At 42.4% G+C, this 21133-nt stretch overlaps 1 protein-coding gene across 2 annotated transcripts in view; it reads left to right on the top strand.

The window, feature by feature from the left end:
• LOC145395417 (uncharacterized) overlaps positions 1 to 21133 on the top strand; it is a 386864-nt gene that overhangs the window by 36319 nt on the left and 329412 nt on the right. The window contains exons 4-6 of one of the 2 annotated variants that reach the window (XM_080269021.1): positions 7015 to 7141; positions 12177 to 12280; positions 14050 to 15451. In XM_080269021.1, the coding sequence (XP_080125147.1) occupies positions 7015 to 7141; positions 12177 to 12280; positions 14050 to 14094 (276 nt within the window). In that variant the 3' untranslated portion in view covers positions 14095 to 15451. Of the gene's footprint in view, positions 1 to 7014; positions 7142 to 12176; positions 12281 to 14049; positions 15452 to 21133 lie in introns of those variants that run through there. The other variant, XM_080269022.1, reaches the window with a different exon arrangement.

Here is a 21133-nt window from a genome sequence, read left to right as displayed (position 1 = left end):
TTTTTGTGCATATTATGCAAATACATTATACCATATTCCTGAAGTTACTAATTAGGGCCGACAGCTGTCGTATATGGAAATATTCCTGACTTGTCTGGTTCTCTTTCATATATTGATGTCCCCTACATTAGGTTGTGCCTCGACTGACAGTCACCAAGTGATGAGTGCAGGTGTGTCATGTAGAGAGGCATTACATATCTGCAATCGATGATGTTCTCTTGGTCGAGGCCTTTCTACCATTAGTGTAGGTTTAGTTATTTGTCTCTTTAGGATTTAGTATAGGTTAGTGATATGTCAGGTAGGTGGTTAGTTTCAGGTTCTTTAGATTAGGCATTTTTGTTTATAATGTAAGGCCAAAAATATATATATATATATATATATATATATATATATATATATATATATATATATATATATATATATATATATATATATATATATACACGTGTGAGTGAAAGTATGTCTGTATATATGCATCGAAGTGTGTGTGTGTGTATGTATGTATATATATATATATTTGTATATATATATATATATGTATATATGAGTAACTGTATATATATATATATATATATATATATATATATATATATATATATATATATATATATATATATATGGCCTTAATGACCAGGGGCTTTGTCCCAATGGTCGATAGGCCAAAAAAAAAAAAAAAACTTTTATCTGAGAGAGAGGACGACTGACAGCCATGGCATACACATCTCCTGCTACTGCTATTGCCTGCGACCCATGAAGGGTGGTATCCAGTAGACCACAGTCTCCAGCATCTCAGAAGATCAGAGGGACCGTGGTTTAGTTTAATGCTGGAGCAGGGTACGGATTCATCAAATGCTAGGGTACTGGCATTGATGTTTTTATGCACTGCCAGGCAGTCATTAAACCAAACCCATGGCACCTCCAACTCTCCCTTGAGGATGGAGAGACAGTGGAGTTTAGTCTCTCTGGGACCCCTAAGGGTCCTGAGGCTCGGGATGTTACTGGGCTGGGAGGTGTGGCCGTGTAGGGTTCTGCCCATGTACGGCGACGTCTCACGGCCCAGGGACGTCAGATCAGGGATCCTTTGAGTCCTCGGGAGCTAAACACCGTCATGGAGATGTGCATCGCGATGCTGAAGGCTTTTTGAGGGGGTGACAAGGGGGCTTTGTGCATCTTCCTACCTCAGATCCTTGAGGAGAATGGGCTGCCTTGTCTTGTCATCCCTGAGTGCTTTGCCCATGATGTACTGATGTACTGTACACTCAGTTCCTCGCTGATGGGAGCACCGGGCTGGAAAAGGCTACGGCTGCATGCCCCTCTCAACAGGCAGACTGCTACCCCAATTACTAACCCGACTTTGGAAAAGGACATGGCAACGACCACTGCCGACAGATACCATCTGCCTTCAGAGACTAAGGAGGGGCAGGACTCCTCTGACACCACCTCCGTGGCTGAGGCGACATTGACCAGTTCCTTGGCCGAGGAGGTCATTGAGTCCTTCCCTCCTCCAGCAGTGGAGCGCACCCCATCTCGCCCTCCCATCATCAACCACAAGGATCAGCTAGACATAGCCTCCTACCAACACTTCCTGACCCTCACCACCCACACCCGGTCATACCAGCTCGGAGCCACGATCTACTCCAACCTCTATGATCTGCTCTGGGCTGCCGACCAGGGTGAGGAGATTTGACCAGTGTTGATCGTCAGGAGGGAGGAGGTGCGTCTAGCCGATCTTCAGGCCTTTTACCATATGTTATGACCACGTCTGGTCTCTTAGAATGGCTGTTACGTGCAGTGCTGGTGCAGCGAAGACAAGTTGGTCTCTTCTATCTTTCATCTAATTTGGCCTAATGACCCATATAGAGGGTGGTGGCCATAAAGCCCCCCCACAAAAAGACACTACAAAGAAACTCAAGTGAATCATAGAAAAAATAAATAAAATCATGACAGTTATTTAATTTTGTGATGAGTTTTCGTAAAATATAATATTAAGTATGGATTAATATCGTTGCACCCTCTAAGCAGACATACTGCAATAGTAACCGTAGCAGCAGTAGTTGTAGTAGTAGTAGTACAAGTAGTAGTAATTGCAACCCCAGATTCGTCTGGATGTGAACCCAGTGACTGCAGGTTGAAGTTACCCTTCTCCTGTGGACCACAATCCTCCTTTTGGGGGATAGGGTGTGCGGTGCGGGAGATTTGTATCACCAGGCAATGGGTCCACCTTGTCATATCGGTGCCACCACGTGAAGGGTCCCTCTCCAGCACCAGACATTCTGTAAACTAAAAACAAAAATAGTAACATGGTGGTAAATATCGGTCCCTAATATGTCAGATTAAATTTAACTTGCTTCACAATCAGGTCAGACTCGATAGGTAGAATCTCAGTGGATTAATCAGTATGTTTTGGTGATTAGCAGATTTATTCTACTTGCATGAATCTCCTTTTGCACTTTACTTTAAAATTTCCAAGTCAATGTCAGTTTTTCTATACTGCGTGTTCTTTCTTACCATTTCCTGCTGGTGTCTGTTGGAGGGTTTGGTAGGCTCGGGAGAGCTTCTTTATTGTTATCCCTGTTTTATTCTTGTTGTCACACTCGTGTAGGAGCTGCCTAGCATGGCCTACTGCAATTATCTTCACTTCTTATGATCTTTCATATAAAACGGGGAGAGATATTCCACCCAGACTCACCCTGCAAGACCTGTTGTAACTGTAAACTTCTGGGTCTTAATTATTCATTTTTTTTTTTTACCATGTGGCTTCTAGCATAGTAATGAGATAAGGCTACCAAGTCTGCTTATGAATGGCAGATGGAAAAGAAAACAATATCAGCTTAGTTCTATGGACGATATTCTCGTGCGGTTAGGAAGCTAACTAACACTTCTTTCTTACCTTCTATATTTATTGCCATATTGGTCTACGGGGAGGTGGCTGTGTTAGGGTGCATTCGGACTGAGAGTGGGCATGCTGTTGCGAGCCATAGCAGGTTGAGGCGGGAGGTTTTAAACCACAGTAGCTCATACACTTGGCCATTTGCAATTCTTTTTCTTCGAGTAGACTTAGTCATGCTGTCATATTGGCACTATCTGACTGAGTACTTAGAGAAAAGAAGCGTCAACGTCACACCTTTGACATCCTCCCAGACAAAATCAAGTATTATGGCTGGTTAACATTAGATCAGACCAAAGTTGGTTAGGTATAGGGTGGTTTAATGTCAAAACGCGGTTTTTCTGATTATATTTACTGTTTGATTACTTGAATTCTTTCATCTACTCCCAAGCGAAGACGCGATGGTGCCGCATTATTTCTCGCTGAATGCTCTCCAATGTTGCCAATATAATTGGATGACTAAGTGTACCAGAAGAACAAAAACATCTGGCCACACTGCAAGCGGTTGGAAGCAGGTACCAGCGTGAGCTAGCGTGGGTTCGCACAGGAATAGTTGACAGTAACCTCGAAACCATGCATGCAGGATGGATAAAGAGCAGCTTAACATTGAGGCTTCACTAACATCATCTATATGGGAGGCATGCCGTATGATGCACAGTGACCATTTACTCATATTGCACAGCAGCAGAAGAGGACTAGAGGGGAAAAAAAGGTGTGTCTAGTCAGCATATTTTTATTTACATAAGCATACTCAGGAGGGTGGAAAAGTTACAAGAGGATGGAAAAAAGGCAGAATATAAGATGGAAGTGGAGGAGCGATTGGGTAAATATGGATTGGAGCAGATGGGGGACGTGGAAGGTGTGTGCAAGATATTCACAGAAGAAATCTATGCAGCTTGTGAAGTGGTGTGTGGGGTAAAAGACGATGAAAGGGGGTGAAGGGAACAGCACGGTGGAATGAAGAGGTGAGAGAGGCTGTGGCACAAAAGAAGAAAGCATATAGTGACTGGATGAGAAACAGGGGCGTGGAAGAAGTTAAGAGTCAGAAGAGAGAGTTATATGTAGAGAGAAAGAGAGAGGTGAAAAGATAGTAAGAGAGTGTAAGAAGAGAGTGGATGAGGAATATGGAAGGAATTTTTGTGTAAAGTGGAAGGAATGTAAGAAAATGTTCTGTAAAGAGGTGAAGAGAGTTAGACAGGGTGCCAGAGAAGTTAGCTGGGGAGTGAAAGATAAAAATGGTAGATTACTAGTGGAGATGGGAGAAAATTTGAGAAGATGGAAAGAACACTTTAAGGAATTATTGAACATAGAGAATGAAAGTAATGCAAGTGTAAGTGGCTGGGGAATGGCTGGGAGATGGAGGGATGTGAGAAGACAGGAAGAAATCAGTGGGATGGAAGTTGTGGGAGCAATGAAGAAAGTTAAAATGGGGAAAGCCCCAGGAAACGATGGAGTGTGTGATGAAATGCTGATGGATGGGGGAGAAAATGTAACAGAATGGATGTGGAAGATGTGCAGATTGGTCTGGGAGGAAGGTAGAGTCCCGGAGGATTGGAAGTCAGGTATGATTATTCCCTTGTACAATGGAAAAGGAGAAAAAGAAATATGTGGTAATCGTAGAGGCATTCTTCTTCTTAGTGTAATAAGAAACATATATGATAGGATACTTAGTGACAGAGTTAGGGCAATAACAGAGGAATTAGTTAGAGAAGAACAAGGAGGTTTTAGGAAGGAAGAGACTGCGTAGATCAGATTTTCTTAGATTTTTAGTGGAAAAGTTTCTAGAGACAGGAAAGAAGTTGCATGCGGCCTTCATGGATCTGGAGAAAGCATATGACAGGGTGGATAGACAAGGATTGTGGAAAGTATTAAGAATATGTGGAGAAGATGGAAAGTTGTTGAAAGCCGCGAAGAGTATGTATAAGGGCGCTAAGGATGCAGTGCGTGTGGATGGTGAACTGAGTGAATTTTTCTATTTGAAGGTTGGATTGGAACAAGGATGTGTCTTTCTCCATGGTTATTCAATCTGTACATGGGTGGGGTAATAAAAGAGATACAATGTAGGGCAGTGGATGTTGGAGCGGCCCTAGTGAGAGAGAGCAGTGTTCGGAAACTCTCTGTACTGCAGATGATACTGTGTTGTTAAGTAAAGACGAAGGGGAGCTGCAAGGCTTGGTGGATGAGTTTGGGAGAGTGTGTAAGAAACGGAATCTAAAGGTAAATGTAGGGAAGTGTAAAGTCATAGTCTTCGAGAGAAGCGAAGTTAGTGAATTATTTACAGTGAGGTTGGATGAGGAGGAAATGGAAAATGTGAGTGCGTTTAAGTATTTGGGTAGTGTGATGAGTATGGATGGAAGACTAGAGGGTGAAGTACTTGATAGGGTACAAGAAGGAAGAAAAGTTGCTGGTTCCTTGAAAGCAGTGATAAGAAACAGGGAAATGAGCATGGAAGTGAAAAGGTTACTACATGACAGTATTGTGATACCAACTCTAACGTATGGAAGTGAAGCTTGGACCTTGTTGGAGGGACAGAAGTCAAGAGTGAGAGCAGTAGAAATGAGTTATTTGAGAGAAGCATGTGGAGTCACATGGAGAGACAGACTGACAAATAAGGAAGTGAAGGAGCGTTGTGGGGTGAATGTGGATGTGATAGGAAGCGTTAGGAGAAACACACTGAGGTGGTTTGGCCATATGGAGGGGATGGAGAGTGAGAGACTGACGAGGAGAGTGTATGTGAGTGAGGTGGAGGGGGGAAGAGGGAGGGGGAGGCCAAGGATGATATGGAGGGATGGAGTGGAGAGGTAAATGAAAGAGTGTGGTGTGAGCTGGGAGCAGGGGAGTGAAATGGCGGGGGACAGGGTGACATGGAGGCGATTTGTTTGTGGCCACCCCTTATAGGAATAAGGCATCTGGCAATAGTTAGACAGACATACTCATCTGGCGACAGCCTTTTTGTCCATGAATTTCCATTTGAAGGCAAATCAGAATTTACGTTATAGTGACTGTGTGAAATAATGGGGATAATTAGGATGAAAATTGCACCAATAAAATAATTGGACCACTGCAAAGCTCTACTCCCGTGTAATTATGCAAAACTTAAGTGCTTTTTCCAAGGTACTGAGCATTTATCCGAAAAGGAGTATTATGGAAATGTCTCTCGCATTTTTTTTCCATATTTGTATAACTTTTCCCTGTTGAGATGTAAAACCACACATTTCTGTCAATACTTTTATACTGTAACCATCTGTAACCATATTTTAATAATTTCTTGAACTTGCAAACTAGAGTAAAAACAATATTATTCTGGCTAGTAGTGTATATGTATAAGAGTATATGTACTAGTATCTAGTAGTGTGTAAATATAACAGTACTGTATATGTATCTATTAGTGTATAACTGTATCATGCATGTATTAGTACAAGTCTCTACAACTTTTGAAATTGTGATGACAACTGCAACTGATTCCCCGCACCACTGCTGGCAGTCGGAGGGCTGGCTTAGAATGGGTTAGACCTGTTTCCTTCGCCAAATAAATACTCGTTAAAACTGCAGGAGGACATTTGGATCACTCCTAATTGGGTGTAAGTGGTGGAAATCATTACCAGGATTATCTTTCACAACCTACTAGACTAATTGTTGCACCCGGTTCCTTCATCAGTAATAATGTTGTACTGTAGGATGCATACAGATTTAGTGATCTGTACAGCTTTATCGAAAAATTTCTTTTTATTCATTATTGTCAGTTTTTGTCGTAATTTCAAAAGCAAACTCATACTCATCTGGCTACCTCCATAGGTGGTAATTAAACAGCTTTTTGCAGGTTTCAACCCTGTCTTGGTTATAATGTGTCTTTCAGGACGCAGTTTGTACGCCAGGATACTGTACTCCAGCAGGACTTAAGAATGCCGTCTACTTTTTTTTTTTCCTTAACGCCAGCAGTCTTGCTGCCTGCAGTTCCCGAGGGTTACTTGATGACGTTGCCATGGCACCACCAGCCTACTCGCCTCTAGTTCAGACATTCAAACGTTCCAGCCAGCTCCAGCCCTCGTTCGCCTCGCCAACCGGCTCGCAGTCAGGACGCACTCCTATGACCAATAACTTAAGATTCTTTATAACTACTTCCACAGATCCTGCATGAACTCCACGGTGAGGTGAGCAACCAGATCGCCAGTGCCGTGCCTGGTTATGTTGCTGAATGTTCTGAGTTCTTGGACGCCCATATTAATACAGAGAACATCCCTACAACCCTGGCTGGTAAGTTAGTTCTGTCTTCTGCTTCTCTCCTTCCCCACCTCTCTCTCTCTGTCGTTTGTCCACCTTAACATAGAGTTTTCCCACGTTTTTTCAACGTATCTCCAATACTTCAGTGTTTGAGGAAGATATTATTATGACATTCTCTACTCTCTCTCTCTCTCTCTCTCTCTCTCTCTCTCTCTCAACAGCAATAAAAACAAAATCCGTCACTGAGGAGAAAGGGTTGATTAACACCAAAGATTGCCACCCTCTGCACAAACTTTCATGCAGGGTTGTGCAAATTTTGCGTATCCATTTCTCGGCTGCTCCGAGGACGGCTTAGTCAGCGATACCATGTAGTACTTAGCCAGTATCATTTTCTATTTCTCATTACGTCTTTTGTGATTTATGTTACATTTTTTTACGTTCATGGATTGTATGGTTTTTGCTAATTTCACAGAGGAACCAAAGTCTCTGTTTCCCACACCAGCAGACTGAGCCGTCTTTACAACACACAAGGATTATGAAATATATGTGGACCACCTTGAATATCCCAAAGACAAGAGAGATAATATATTTCTATTATTTAATATTACCATAATCATCATCTTCATCATCATCATCACCCGGACCTCCTTTCCCACCCTGGGGCAGGGTGAGGAGTAGCACGTCCAGACAGCCAAGTTTGCCCAGTCCAATGGGCCACGCTTCCATTCACTCATCATTTAAGCCCCCGGAATCCTAGCTCTATCTGATACGCCAAAAACATTCACCACATTCTGTAGCTTCACATGAACGTATCCGATAGAGTCATTCCAGATGCTGTTACATTAAAATGGGTGCCAAATCCCTGATTATGCACTTCTTTTCACAACATTCATCTAGCCAGCTCGATCTCTTGTCAGTCCCCCAGCCTCACCGACTTCCATGCCTCTCTTCGTCACACACTCATCCACCATATCCCTCCACCTTCTCCTTAGCCTACCTCGCCTCCTTCGTCCTTCAAATTAGCTCAGATATACCTTTTTCACCACTCTATTGTTATCCATTCTATCCACATGACCATACCATCTCAGCACACTCTACAGTATTCATTTCCGATGTCCACAAACTTCCTTATTCCACATCTTTCACAAATCACATTATTTTGTATCCTATCCACTCTCGGTATTCCACATACATTCCTCAGCAGTCCCATCCCCACTGCTTTTACTCTTGACTTTTCATTTTCATGCCACACCATAGTCTCACATCCATGCATTAAAGTTGGCTCTATCACTCCTTCATGTAAGTCTCCTGCAGCTTCAACATTCAAGCCTCTGTTTCTTATGAAGGCCTTCATAGCACCAGGTACTTTCCATCCTTGTGTTACTCTACTTTCCACTTCTTTTGCACATTTTCATCTCTTTTCTATCCTAGTACGCAAGGATTTGAACTCTCTCGCCAATTCCAGTCTCTCTCCATTCACTGTAACATCACACTGGGATTCGCTTTCTCTCTCAATAAACATCACTTTACTCTTTTCCACATCTACTCTCAAGGCACGACGTTCACAGAGATTTGCAACACTGTTCACTAGTCCACCAAGTTCTTGTGCGGTATTTGCGAGTAGTGCTGTCTTATCAGCACACAACAAATTTGAGATATTCCATCCATCACCAATCATCACCAATGCCATCCCTCTCTCCAATATTCGTGTTTTTACTTCCCCATCCATATATATATTGAACAGCCAAGGGGACATCACACAACCTTGTCGCACGCCCTCACTAATCGTGAACCATTCACTTAGATGCCCATTTCCCTTTACACATGCTTCACTATCTTTATAAGAACTCTTGACGGCACCTTGCAGCTTACCATCTACACCATACATGCACAAAACCTTCCACAGTCCTTCTGTGTCTAATTTGTCGTATGTTTTTTCCATATCCATGAAAGCCATAAACATCTTATAATCCTTCTCACAAGCCTTCTCCACCATCTGTCTTATGCCCCAGTCACACTGCAGGTACGACATGTCGCAAACCTGAAAATCGTGAAACCAGTCCCCAACCATGGAGGTCTCCGAGCAGTCGTGCCACCAATCGGCTACCGGTGGTCGTCCAGTGTCTGTCCAGTGTCCGTCCAGTGGGCAGCCAAATGGCGACCATGGCCAGGTACACACAGGTCAAGACACAGACAGGTGGCCGGCCGGTCATCGGCAGGCCACCGGCAAATGGCCGCCAGTCCACGTCTTGTCGCAGTTTAGACCGTGACCTCATGTAGAAGATTGGCCGGCGGCTGGTCTCGGTCCAGCCCACCACCTGTAGCTCGACCAGTCGCCGGCAAACGGTGGCCGGACTTCAACCACCACCTCGAACAGGAGGCTTGTGGACGGTGGCCGCCGCAGTCCAGTCAACGCCTTGATGGAGTGTGGACGGCGACCGCTCAGAGTGGGTGGTGACCGGTCTCAGTCTGGATGGCAACCACTGCTTAAAAATCAGGTGTTGCTGACCAGTCGCAGTCTGTAAGCAGGCCAGATGCAGTCCAGCTGCCCAGTGGGTGGCTTCCATGCCATGACATCGGTGGTCGAGGGGAGGTTTTTCGTCCAGCACGAAAAACCCCGTGACGATTTTTTGGTCGCCATGGTGGCTTGTGACTAGACCGAGACATATGAAGACTGTTCGTAAACCTCTCCAAAACCACCCACGACTTACAGGTCGTGGGTGGTTTGCAATAAGTCGTACCTGCAGTGTGACTGGGGCCTTACCACAAATATTTGAGCCACACATCCTCTGCCATTCCTAAAGCCACCCTGTTCATCACTCACTAGAACTTCTGATACTTCTTTTACTTTCTCTATAATACTTTTGTGGAAGAATTATAGTTCTTCCACATACCTTTCCTACCGCACTGAATAAACTTTTGCCACAATAATTCTTGCACTCACTTTGCTCACCTTTATTTTTGTGTAGGGGTACAATCACAGCCCTTTTCCACTCTGCTGGCACAGTTTCATTCATCCATGCCTTGTTACATACTGTATCTTCAACAAGCACTTCATTCCGCTCTCTCCACTACATTTGATTAACTCGGCATACATCAGCCCCAGCTACTTTCCCATTTTTAGCCCCTCCATGGCCATGGGTCCAGAAACTGTGGGGACCCAGTGGCCTGCCTGGGCACCATTTATTCAGATTTCGAATATCGATATTTTTTCTTGATAAATTGAAGATTAACGTCTGGCACACCAGGTAATGCAATTTTTAGCTTGATAAACCCATCCAGTGCTTCACAGAGAAGAACGAAAAATTTCGCAAAATAATCGCTACACGCCGGTGAAAACACATAGAGGAACACACTAAGAAATATCCATATTTTCACCTCCCAAAAATTTCAATTGTGCTGAAATGGTTTGAAATGGCTAGATATGTGTGTTACGAACAAAATCAGTACATAATATGGGAGATTTCATTAAAAAATATATATTATTAATTATTTTCACAATTTTTGATGCTTCTAGTGTTTATGCAAGTATCGAGTAATTTCTGTTGTCTGGGTGGTTTGGTTTGTGTCCAAAGAGAGTCGAAAATGGTATTTTTAGACTCTAACCGGAAAAGGTCCTCCTTTGTGTGTACAGGCTGAACCGCAACGGCCCACTTAGAGCTGGCCATCGTCTCCTACCGGCCTATTATTATTATTGTTATTATTATTACGATTATTATTATTATGATGATGATTATTATTATTATTACTATAATCGCCACCACCCTCTTCACCACCACCATCGTCTACATTCCATGTCAATCACCACCGAATCCGCCAGATGGCCCTCACTAAACACGCTCACAATCACCACCATTTCATACGAGTAAATCTCCACCATATATCTCTCAGCTCCTCACTAACCCCTTCATCTTGTCCCCGCCGACCTCACACCGTCATCACCCCTCTGTTTACCACCTTAATCTCCCCCTGTATCATCATTACCATCACTATCTCCCCCTACATCACTGTCATCACCATCTTCTCCCTTCCACCTTGGACCACAAACACCCTCTCCCTTCACCACCACCAACTTCCCCAACATCACTCACCACCACCATATCCCCCTTCATTATTATCACCACCACCATTTCCCCCTCCGTTCCTATCACCACCACCACCATCTCCCTGTACGTCACTATCACCACCACCATCTCCCCCTCCATTAGTATCACCATCACCACCATCTCCTTGTACATCACTATCACCACCACCATCTCCCCTCCATCATTATCACCACCACCATCTCCCTCTACAACAATATCACCACAACCAACTCCGACTACAACATTATCACCACCACCATCTCTTCCTCCATCACTATCACCACCACCATATCCTTCTTCATCACTGTCACCACCACCATCTTCCCCTCCATCACTATCACCACCACCATATCCTTCTTCATCACTGTCACCACCACCATCTTCCCCTCCATCACTATCACCACCACCATATCCTTCTTCATCACTGTCACCACCACCATCTTCCCCTCCATCACTATCACCACCACCATATCCTCCTTCGTCAATGTCACTACCACCATCTCCTCCACGTGTCCTTTCCTGAAAACTCTAAGACCCACCACCCACCACTCCGCTAATAACTTCCACCACCACCAACTTCCACCACCAGCATGCACCACCACCACCAACTTCCACCACCAGCATGCACCACCACCACCAACTTCCACCACCAGCATGTACCACCACCACCAACTTCCACCACCAGCATGTACCACCACCACCACCGCTTCACCATTACTAACTCCCGCCATTAATTTCCATCACCATTAACTTCCACCACCCAACACACATCCACTATTACCATCGCCACCACCACCTTTCATCAGGGTCACTAACTTTCACTACCACAAGACCATCAGTACTACCAGCACCATCCAGGACCACTACCACCACCACCACCATCCACTACCACTACAACCACAATCTTCCTCCACAATCCCCCACAGCCTCTCAGGTCTCTTCAAAGTCCAGCGAGATAATGTTGTGTAATGCTCCTTAACCAGAACTCCAGAAACGGTGCTACAGTCTGGACGATTTGGCTGATTTGGGCGTTACCATGATGACCATCTTTCCTATGTACAGATGTTTTGCCTACGAACTGAGTCGGGTAAGACCTCTTGGTTCTGTCTGTCTCTGCTGGATTGCCGCTTTTAATTCTCCGTTACATTTCACAGAATTATTAGTTTTTCTTGTTATTCCATGACTGTTTTTTTTTTTTTTACCTTATGGCTACTTTATTTGTTTTACTCTTTATTTTTTTTTACCTATGACTATTTTATTTTCATATCGCATTTCTATTTCTTTTCCCCCATAACTCAATTACTAAAAGTTTACCCAGTGATTATTTTTTACCTTATGACTATTTCATTTTTCATCCCAAGCTTTTTTTTTTTTCTTTCTTTTAGGATACAGTTCTGTCACCCTCAAACTGAACAACGTGATTTAAATTAGTTCAACTATATACTTTTCTGCGGTACAGTAATTTATCATTTAACCTCGATATTAAATTCCCTTTCCTAAACCGCATAGAATTTTTTTTTAGGTAAATAACAATAAATAAAAAAAGGTCATTGTACAGTAGAAAATATCAACATATTCATCGCAGTGTATTTAAACCCCTTCAGTAAATATATATATTTTTTCTTTTGGCTGCTGTCAGGTGATTCTGTTTTACCTCTATGCCCTTTTTACATTACTTTAGCCAAAAATTACCACCTCTTCAGCTTCAGTATTGACTTATAACAATCGATTATCACCAGAATGTCTTTTTCTTCCACTGAGCTACATGAAATAAGCTGCAAAAGGACTGAAATCTGGGCCAAGTTAAGGTGAAAGAACTATAATGGCGATGGGTTAATGAAGGCTATATCTAACCCCCTTTAGTTCGGAAATCCTCCCAATGTGCAAAATATCGTCTAAATTAAAGGAAAACGAAATTTGAGACATTTAGCGTAGCGAAGATATTATTGGTGATGTCTTAAGAAGCAGATACTTAATACATCCAGCCAAGCATTGTAACCTAAATATTTCATTCTAATGACGTATGTTATATACTCTTCTTGCCAGGTCTAGACGGCGTTATCAACCCTAGAATGGATTTTTTAAAGAGCAAGGTGTCAGGCGTAGGTTTTGTACATCACTGTGGCTTTTATTTTATTGTCTTTTCGTTTATTTTAATTTCAAACGGTTCACTATTAGACCCAAGCTGAAAAAGCGTTTATTACTATAAAAAAAAAAAAAACATTCATCGCAGCTCATAACAGGTGAGGATTGTGCCCACGTTGATGCAGCATTTTTTCTCATAATTAGCCCCCCAAATTAAGCATATTCCCCCCCCCTTCCTCTCCTATAGTTGTATTATATTGCTAATAATTGTCAAACCCATCAAGCAACGGAGTCCAGCCTACTAATGCATTAGTCTCTGAGTCACTCATTGTAACCAGGAGAGAACTGGGCCAGACTGGAGCCCACAGGGCGACTCCAACAATCTTCCCTGTGTCTTATTGGATGCTAAGCGATGTGTTCTAGGGATCTGAATCAAATTCAGAAAGATTCTTCTGTGCTGGATGTTTTTATATGAACACCTTAAGATTCTTTGTGAATACGAAGTAAGATTCTTGAAACAATCTCCATTGGATCGTCTTAAGCCATTTTCAAGTCCAAGAGCCCCAAAGGGTGAGGCAATACACAGCTTGATTTTTCTTGTCAAAAAGATAAAAGAAACAGCCACAGTGTAAGCTTCGTTATTAACCAATTTATTTGTAGAATGGAGGACACCTGTAAACAGGTGCATGGATTTTTTTTCCTTTGTTTTTCCTTGCACTGTTCTGTTGTTTTAAAAAAGTATATTGTACATTTTTATCATTAATTTTCCAGGAACATGTGGATCGTTTCACAGCCTGCATCAATGGACTGGAATAATTAAGGACAAGAGCAACACCTTCAGTCCGATGACGTATTTTGCTGTGTATTCTTGTTGCCGTCAGACGATTTTATTCAGCTGAGGTTGACTTAGGTTGTGACAGGGTTTATGAGTATATGATTAACCCTGACGTAAGTGATGGTTTATTCTGAGTTGAGGTGATTTTTTGAGGGTGGCAAGGACACACACACACACACACACACACACACACACACACACACACACACACACACACACACACACACACACACACACACACACAGTACGTCCGGACACAGGGTGTTAAAAATTGTCTCTCCCTAGAAGACCTTCGACTGGATTCAACATAGTCCCCTGCACATCCACCCCTTCCCCTTCACTACCACTAGGTCATATTTTATTCTTGACACCTCCAGACGATTTTACTTAATTTGGGAAGGACGTGTCTTAAGGAAGGAGTTAGAGAAAACTAAGATCTAACTCTCCTTCCGTTTGAACAGTCTGTTAAAAAAGGATATAAAATCGTGTGGAGAGAGCAAGAGGAAATATGGATGACATATTTTGTGAAGTGGGTGAGGTTATTGGATAGTTGTTAGTATATACAATTATTCTTTGATTTAATAACCATCTTTTTTTTTGTTTTTTGATTCTCTAGAAGTATATTTTGATTAAGTAATTTGCATGCTTCCTCTTTGCTTATTATTACTGTAGATCCTAACTCACTCTTTCCTTACGACGGAAGAAAAGAGTTAGGGTGATAGTGATGATGATTTGCCAGAATTTATTGTATATTTGTCAACTGAAATGTAAGAAAGAAGGGAGGTTCAATAATAATAATAGTAATAATAATAATAATAATAATAATAATAATAATAATAATTAACAAGATAATAATGATGAGGATAAGGATGAAGAATCCCCTGCACACACTACACAAATCTGTTAATTTCTTCATCGGCTCCTCCGTGTTACTTCCCAGCCAGAACTACCTAATCACGTCCCTCATTCTAATGGCGTTCCATATTTCTAAACGTATCTTCGCTACTTTTTTACCATAATATTCGTCTTAAGGGGAGAAATAAGATTGGGAAGGGGCTAAGAAGACTGAATACAATCCCTTCACTAGGAATGTTTTCTCCAACGTTAACAAAATCGCTTAGATGTTAACAGGAACCAAGTAAAAAGATCTGAAATTACACTGAAGGAAAAAGATGAACCAAATCTATGATAAATTTCTGGTCAAGGACACAGATAAGGTAAAACATAATGGTCTGTCGATTATCACCTTGAATTTGTGTGTGTGGCTGTTGCATTCTTCTGTTGTTTTGCTTGGAGGGTCCCTGTGTGCTGTATCAAATATAATCTTATTGCAATGCTCGTGTGCGTATTATTTCCCACACTGACTTGAGCTCTTGTAAAAATTATTGAGATTGCACGCGCCCACGAGCGCGCGTGTACGTATGTATGTATGGATGTATGTATGTATGTATAAAATTGTGGTAGGTGGGGGCGCTCACCTTCCACTCACTCGATGTAATGCTGCTCTAGGGTGTCTGCCCTCTCCTCTCCTCCATCCTTTTATCCTTCCATCGTCTTCTGTCTTTCCTTCATTCTTTCCTTTTCCTTCTGCCTACGGGTGGCTATACACTCCCTCTTCTGCCTTTCTTTCCTTCATTCTTTCCTCTTACTTCTGCCTGTGGGTGACTTTACACTGAGTGACAAGCCACCTGGTTTCCATGTACACTAGGAAACAATTTACCACGCTGGGTGGTAACCATATAACCAAATTATGGCGCCTGCTGGTTTAGTGGGCAATTTCGGCGCTCCAATCTGATTGAGCCGGTGAAGGTTTATATCTAAGGGGTGGTTGGAGTTTATTGCTCACGTAGTGCCACTCAGGGATGAGTGAGGCTGGTCACTCTCATCTTAAATGTCAGGACCAACTTGCCTAGCCCCGGCCTCCTACGCTCCTCATGAGGCAACGTATGATTCGATGATGATTGAACATATATATATATATATATATATATATATATATATATATATATATATATATATATATATATATATATATATATATACTGTATATATCTATCTATCTAGCTATCAATCAATCAATCTATCTATCTATCTATTCTATCTTTCTATTTATCTATATATATACTGTACCTATCTATCTATCTGTGTGTGTGTGTGTGTGTGTGTGTGTGTGTGTGTGTGTGTGTGTGTGTGTGTGTGTAATGATATATCTTGTTATGTATAGAATAATCAAGACACGTAATTCAGAAATGAACAAGACTTACTAAATACAAAGGAGCCATGACTCGTACTGTATTACTAAAATTGACGATGACTCTGTGGACAAGTCATTAGTTTTGGACAAAAACCTCTAATGCATACATTAATGATACAGTGTCTAACCATCCTGTGTTGTTGCTGAATGCACTCTGTAATGTGGGATCCAGGTTAGTCACATCTAGCAGTTACAGTGTTCCATAATAGCTGTCAGTGGCTGAGGATTTGTTTGAATCTCTGCATACAGTATTAACCCCTCAGAACCGACTAACTTATCTGGGGGCTATTCTTCCTGCCACGAGACATTTATTACACTCATATGGATTTCTCATACAGGAGCTCTTCATGGAGGTTATATTTAAGTTTTGCAGGTCAAAACAGTGATCTGAAACTAAATAAAATCTTCCGGAAATGGCAAGGAAAACACGAAAAAGGCGCATCCTCTCTTATGTGTTAACGATATGGCCGTGAATGTCCTTGGGAATGTTATGGTCAAATGGCTACAGGTATACAATGCTGAGTGTAAGATTTATTTGATATAGATGTCATGTTCTCAGGACTCGCCAGTGCTCAGTGATCCCTTTGTATCAGTACGCATAAGACACGGTAGAGGGAGGACCGGGCACGATGCTTCATCTAACCAAAATGACCTGACCTGACCTAACCTATCCTGACCTGTCTAAAATTAACCTAACCAAGCCTAAAATAACCTAACCTAACCTACCCGAAACTATCCCAACCTAACCAGACCTCAGCTAACTTTCTTAACCAAGCCCAAAATGACCTAACAGCCTAACTGAAACTCTCCTAACTTAGCCAAAACTAACTAATTAACCCAAAACAACGTGAGCTAACTCTCCCAGTAATTATGCCTTCTAAACCCTCTCTCTCTCTCTCTCTCTCTCTCTCTCGTCCACTTTTTGTGTACAGGGTGTCTCATAAATAGCTCTTCACTAAAGACTCACGTGGCAGTATCTTGTGTGTTGCGAGGACGGCTCAGTCGGCTGGTGCGGGCGTGGTTGTGGCAGTGGGATTAGGAAATGAATAAATGATGCAGGGTAGGTAAAGATAACACTGAGCCGCCCCCACAACACCGAGAAATAAAGACAACACACAGATGCATGCACTGCCTCCTGACATCCACCCTTCTGAATCCTATCTTCCTCGTGAGGACAGGGTCCACCTGGCCAGGCTGAGATGTGGGCACCATCCAGCCATCTTAAGCTTCCAGAAGAGGCTGGATGACTCCGTCGCTGATGACTGTCCAGGATGCAACACAGCACCCCATACTATTAAGCACATTATGGAAGACTGCATTGCACACAATCACCTACGCCAACAACACAACATACACTCTTTGAGAGCTCTGTGGGAAAGCCCGGTCTCGGCCATGGCCTTCCTAAGGGACTCGGGGCTGTTCGGCCAGACTGCCTAGGGAACAACTGCTACTACTACTACTACACACGAAAAATCACCCGACGGAGTGGAAATGGAGCGTTATACATGGATTACCCTGCCTTTCTGTCTCTAGTTTAGGGCAGCCGGGTGTGTATTGGTTAGCACATCTAGACTGAAACTGGACCAACCTGAGTTTGCTTCTTTGGCTGGTCAGATTCTTGCATAATGTTTGTTTGCCCTTGACAGTGTTCATTCTGTCAGTGTTTTTTTGGGACGTGGATGTGACTTCAATTGTTGCGTCGATTTTGTGAGGAAGATTAAGACTTCCATTAAGTGAATTATCTGCCTCTATGACCCCCGTGTAGTTGATAGGCGTTCTTGGTATTTTTATTTTCTTTACTTTCCTCGTGGATCATACCTACCTCATTTATGACAGAGATAATACAGGAAGGATGGTGATGATGATGGTGATGATCTGAGATAATACAGGAAGGATGGTGATGATGATGGTGATGATCTGAGATAATACAGGAAGGGTGGTGATGATGATGATGATGATCTGAGATAATACAGGAAGGATGGTGATGATGATGGTGATGATCTGAGATAATACAGGAAGGATGGTGATGATGATGGTGATGATCTTGTGTGAGCTTTCATCGTTCTTTTCTTTTCCTTTTTCAACCTCCTGGATCATCCCTACCTGATGTGTGACAGAGGAAATAAAATGATGATGATGACGACGGCGAAGATGATGATGATGATGATAACGATGATGATGACGACGGCCAAGACGATGATGATGATTAGGATGATAATGGTGATGATGATGATAATGCTGCTGCTGCTGAATATGATGATGATGATGAGGAGGAGGAGAAGGATGTTCTTGTCATCAAATTGTGCGTCTTTTGCCAGTTTTCAAAATAAATAGGAGTTGTTTCAAAATTAGAATGTAAAAATACTGAATGTCATAAAAAAAATGGAATATGTCTGGTTCAGGTGTCTTTATTTGTTTCCTCAATGTTTCGTTTAATTTCCAGTGCATCTCTCTCTCTCTCTCTCTCTCTCTCTCTCTCTCTCTCTCTCTCTCTCTCTCTCTCTCTCTCTCTCTCTCTCTCTCACACACACTGCTTGCGTGCATGTCTGTCTGTCTGTCTGCTCTCTGTCTCTGTCTCTTTCTCTCTCTCTCTCTCTCTGGCTTTGTTTACAGTAGTGACTTTAGGCAAATGTATCGAATTCAGACGAGGTTTGTAAGACACAAAAAGATTTAATTTTTCCCATATTAGGGGAGTTACCCATTCCTACTGGACATATTTTCAATTATCATTTGTTTTTCCTTCCTCTGTTCTGTTATTCAAAAAAAAAAAAAAAAAAATCCTCTGTAGCCTTTATTGCCCTGTTTCCCCATACGAGGGGAACTAACCTTTTCTTCCTGGGTCTACTCCCCCTTAAATGAGATACTTGTTTCCTCATGGACCTATTTAACTATTATGGAGGGGGATGACATACCTATTCCCGCATCATCTATATATATAAGAGTATAATCCTCAAGGGGAATATGCATATTCCCCTGTGGAAGCACTAACCCTTCGAATGGCCTTGGCCATTCAGCATGGAGTTATGTTGCTCCACTGATAGGATTTAAATGTTGCCATGATGGACCTACTGCTCTACAAGGGTTGACTTACTGATTCCCACCGAGGACCTTGGGTATATTCTCGGTAGGCCTATTCACCGGTGAACCTGTTATCACCATACCCAACCACTCATCACCAACCCACGTATCCAGTGCTATATGTCCCAGTACCAACAGCACCAGCATGAACCAGGATGGTTATAAACACACACACACACACACACACACACACACACACACACACACACACACACACACACACACACACACACACAAGGCAGTGAGAGAAACAGACACAGACAGACCGATCGTGTGAGAGAGAAATGCATGCACGCAGAAGGAGAGAGAAAGAGAGTAGTTCACAACTTCACCCACCTGTCATCCTCTATGAATGTTTTCCCCCGAGGAATATTGGGCCCAAATTTTATGAATTACTATATGATGGTTGACTGTGTAATTACCGAACAGTATGAACAGCAAGCAACAATGAAACTAGTACAGTTATGATATTTCTTATTTTACCAAATTATTCGTTTATTAATACTATTGTCTATTGAATAACATATTATGTAATTAAATGGAAATACTCCCATAACACAGCTCCAATAAAAGATGTAAGTCGAAAAGCCGAGAGTCAGTAATTGTGAAATCTGCAATTAGAGCAATATCCGACACTAACACCTCTCATCCTTCAATTTCACCATCCCTAACTCCTGTCCCTTCTGTAGTCGGCAGGCCAACCCCAGGAAATATGCCTAAAAAAAGCCTTTGGTGGCATTTTTTGCTCAAAGCTAGCAGCCGTGCCAGACAGTATCACTATGGTCCAGGCATTTAGAATTACCCGGTTGCCCAAATGGCCTTTGACCTATAAGGTAAAATTTGGAGGTCAAAAGGTCAAATAAGGTCAAAGTTTGTGTTTCCCTCTTTTATGTTATACTTTCAAATAATGTTAGATCTGGTATGAAATACTGAGGAAATGATGAAATGCAAGGGTTTTAAAATCCATAATAGTAGGCAAATGTGAAGAAAGCTTTGAAAATAAATTTCAAATTCTCATTAATGCATTGTTTTTTCAGGAAGTTGGGATACCCTATCTATACTGATACTGACGTGAGGGCTCCAGGCCAATCTTGGCCCTAATTTGTCGTCAAGACCACAACTCAACTCTTTCTGGAACACCAGATACAATAGGAAAAACATGCATCATAATCAGTTGCCATGCATTGATTCAGTCCCTAGAGAAGCCACCAGAGTGGCATGGTTTCCAGGACTGACGTTGTATTTGACCAGTACAGGCTTTTATCTATCAAAGTCAGCTACGAGGATCAAGAGGGCTGGGGAGATCCTGAAAGGTGAACGACTGGGAGGATCTTCCACTTCCCCATGCATGGAAGAACTTCATCGCTTTAGATGAAAACAAGGAAGACCTTGCCATGATTCTGAGTGGCCGACATGCCAAGCACGATGACAGAGACAAGGAGATAGTTGTTGGTGGCAGCAAAGCAGACGGATATTCGACAAAACGGGGAGTCATCCCAACACTACAGGCAAACCACGAGGAGGCGGACACAAGGATCGTCCTCCATGCCCATGAAGCCATTAATGCTGGATTTGAAAGCATAATCGTGAAGTGTCGTGATACAGACGTCCTCCTCTTGCTCATTCACTTTACCAGGGACAAACCATGCCAAGTGTGGATGATGAGTGGCACCTCCAAGGAACAGGAA

This window comes from Coenobita brevimanus, chromosome 31 (genome assembly GCF_032717465.1).
Source record: "Coenobita brevimanus isolate Jiangsu-jjx chromosome 31, ASM3271746v2, whole genome shotgun sequence".
Taxonomy (NCBI): Eukaryota; Metazoa; Arthropoda; class Malacostraca; order Decapoda; family Coenobitidae; genus Coenobita; species Coenobita brevimanus.
The sequence above is the reverse complement of the archived record's forward strand: the minus strand, read 5'-3'. Positions and strand labels throughout refer to the sequence as shown.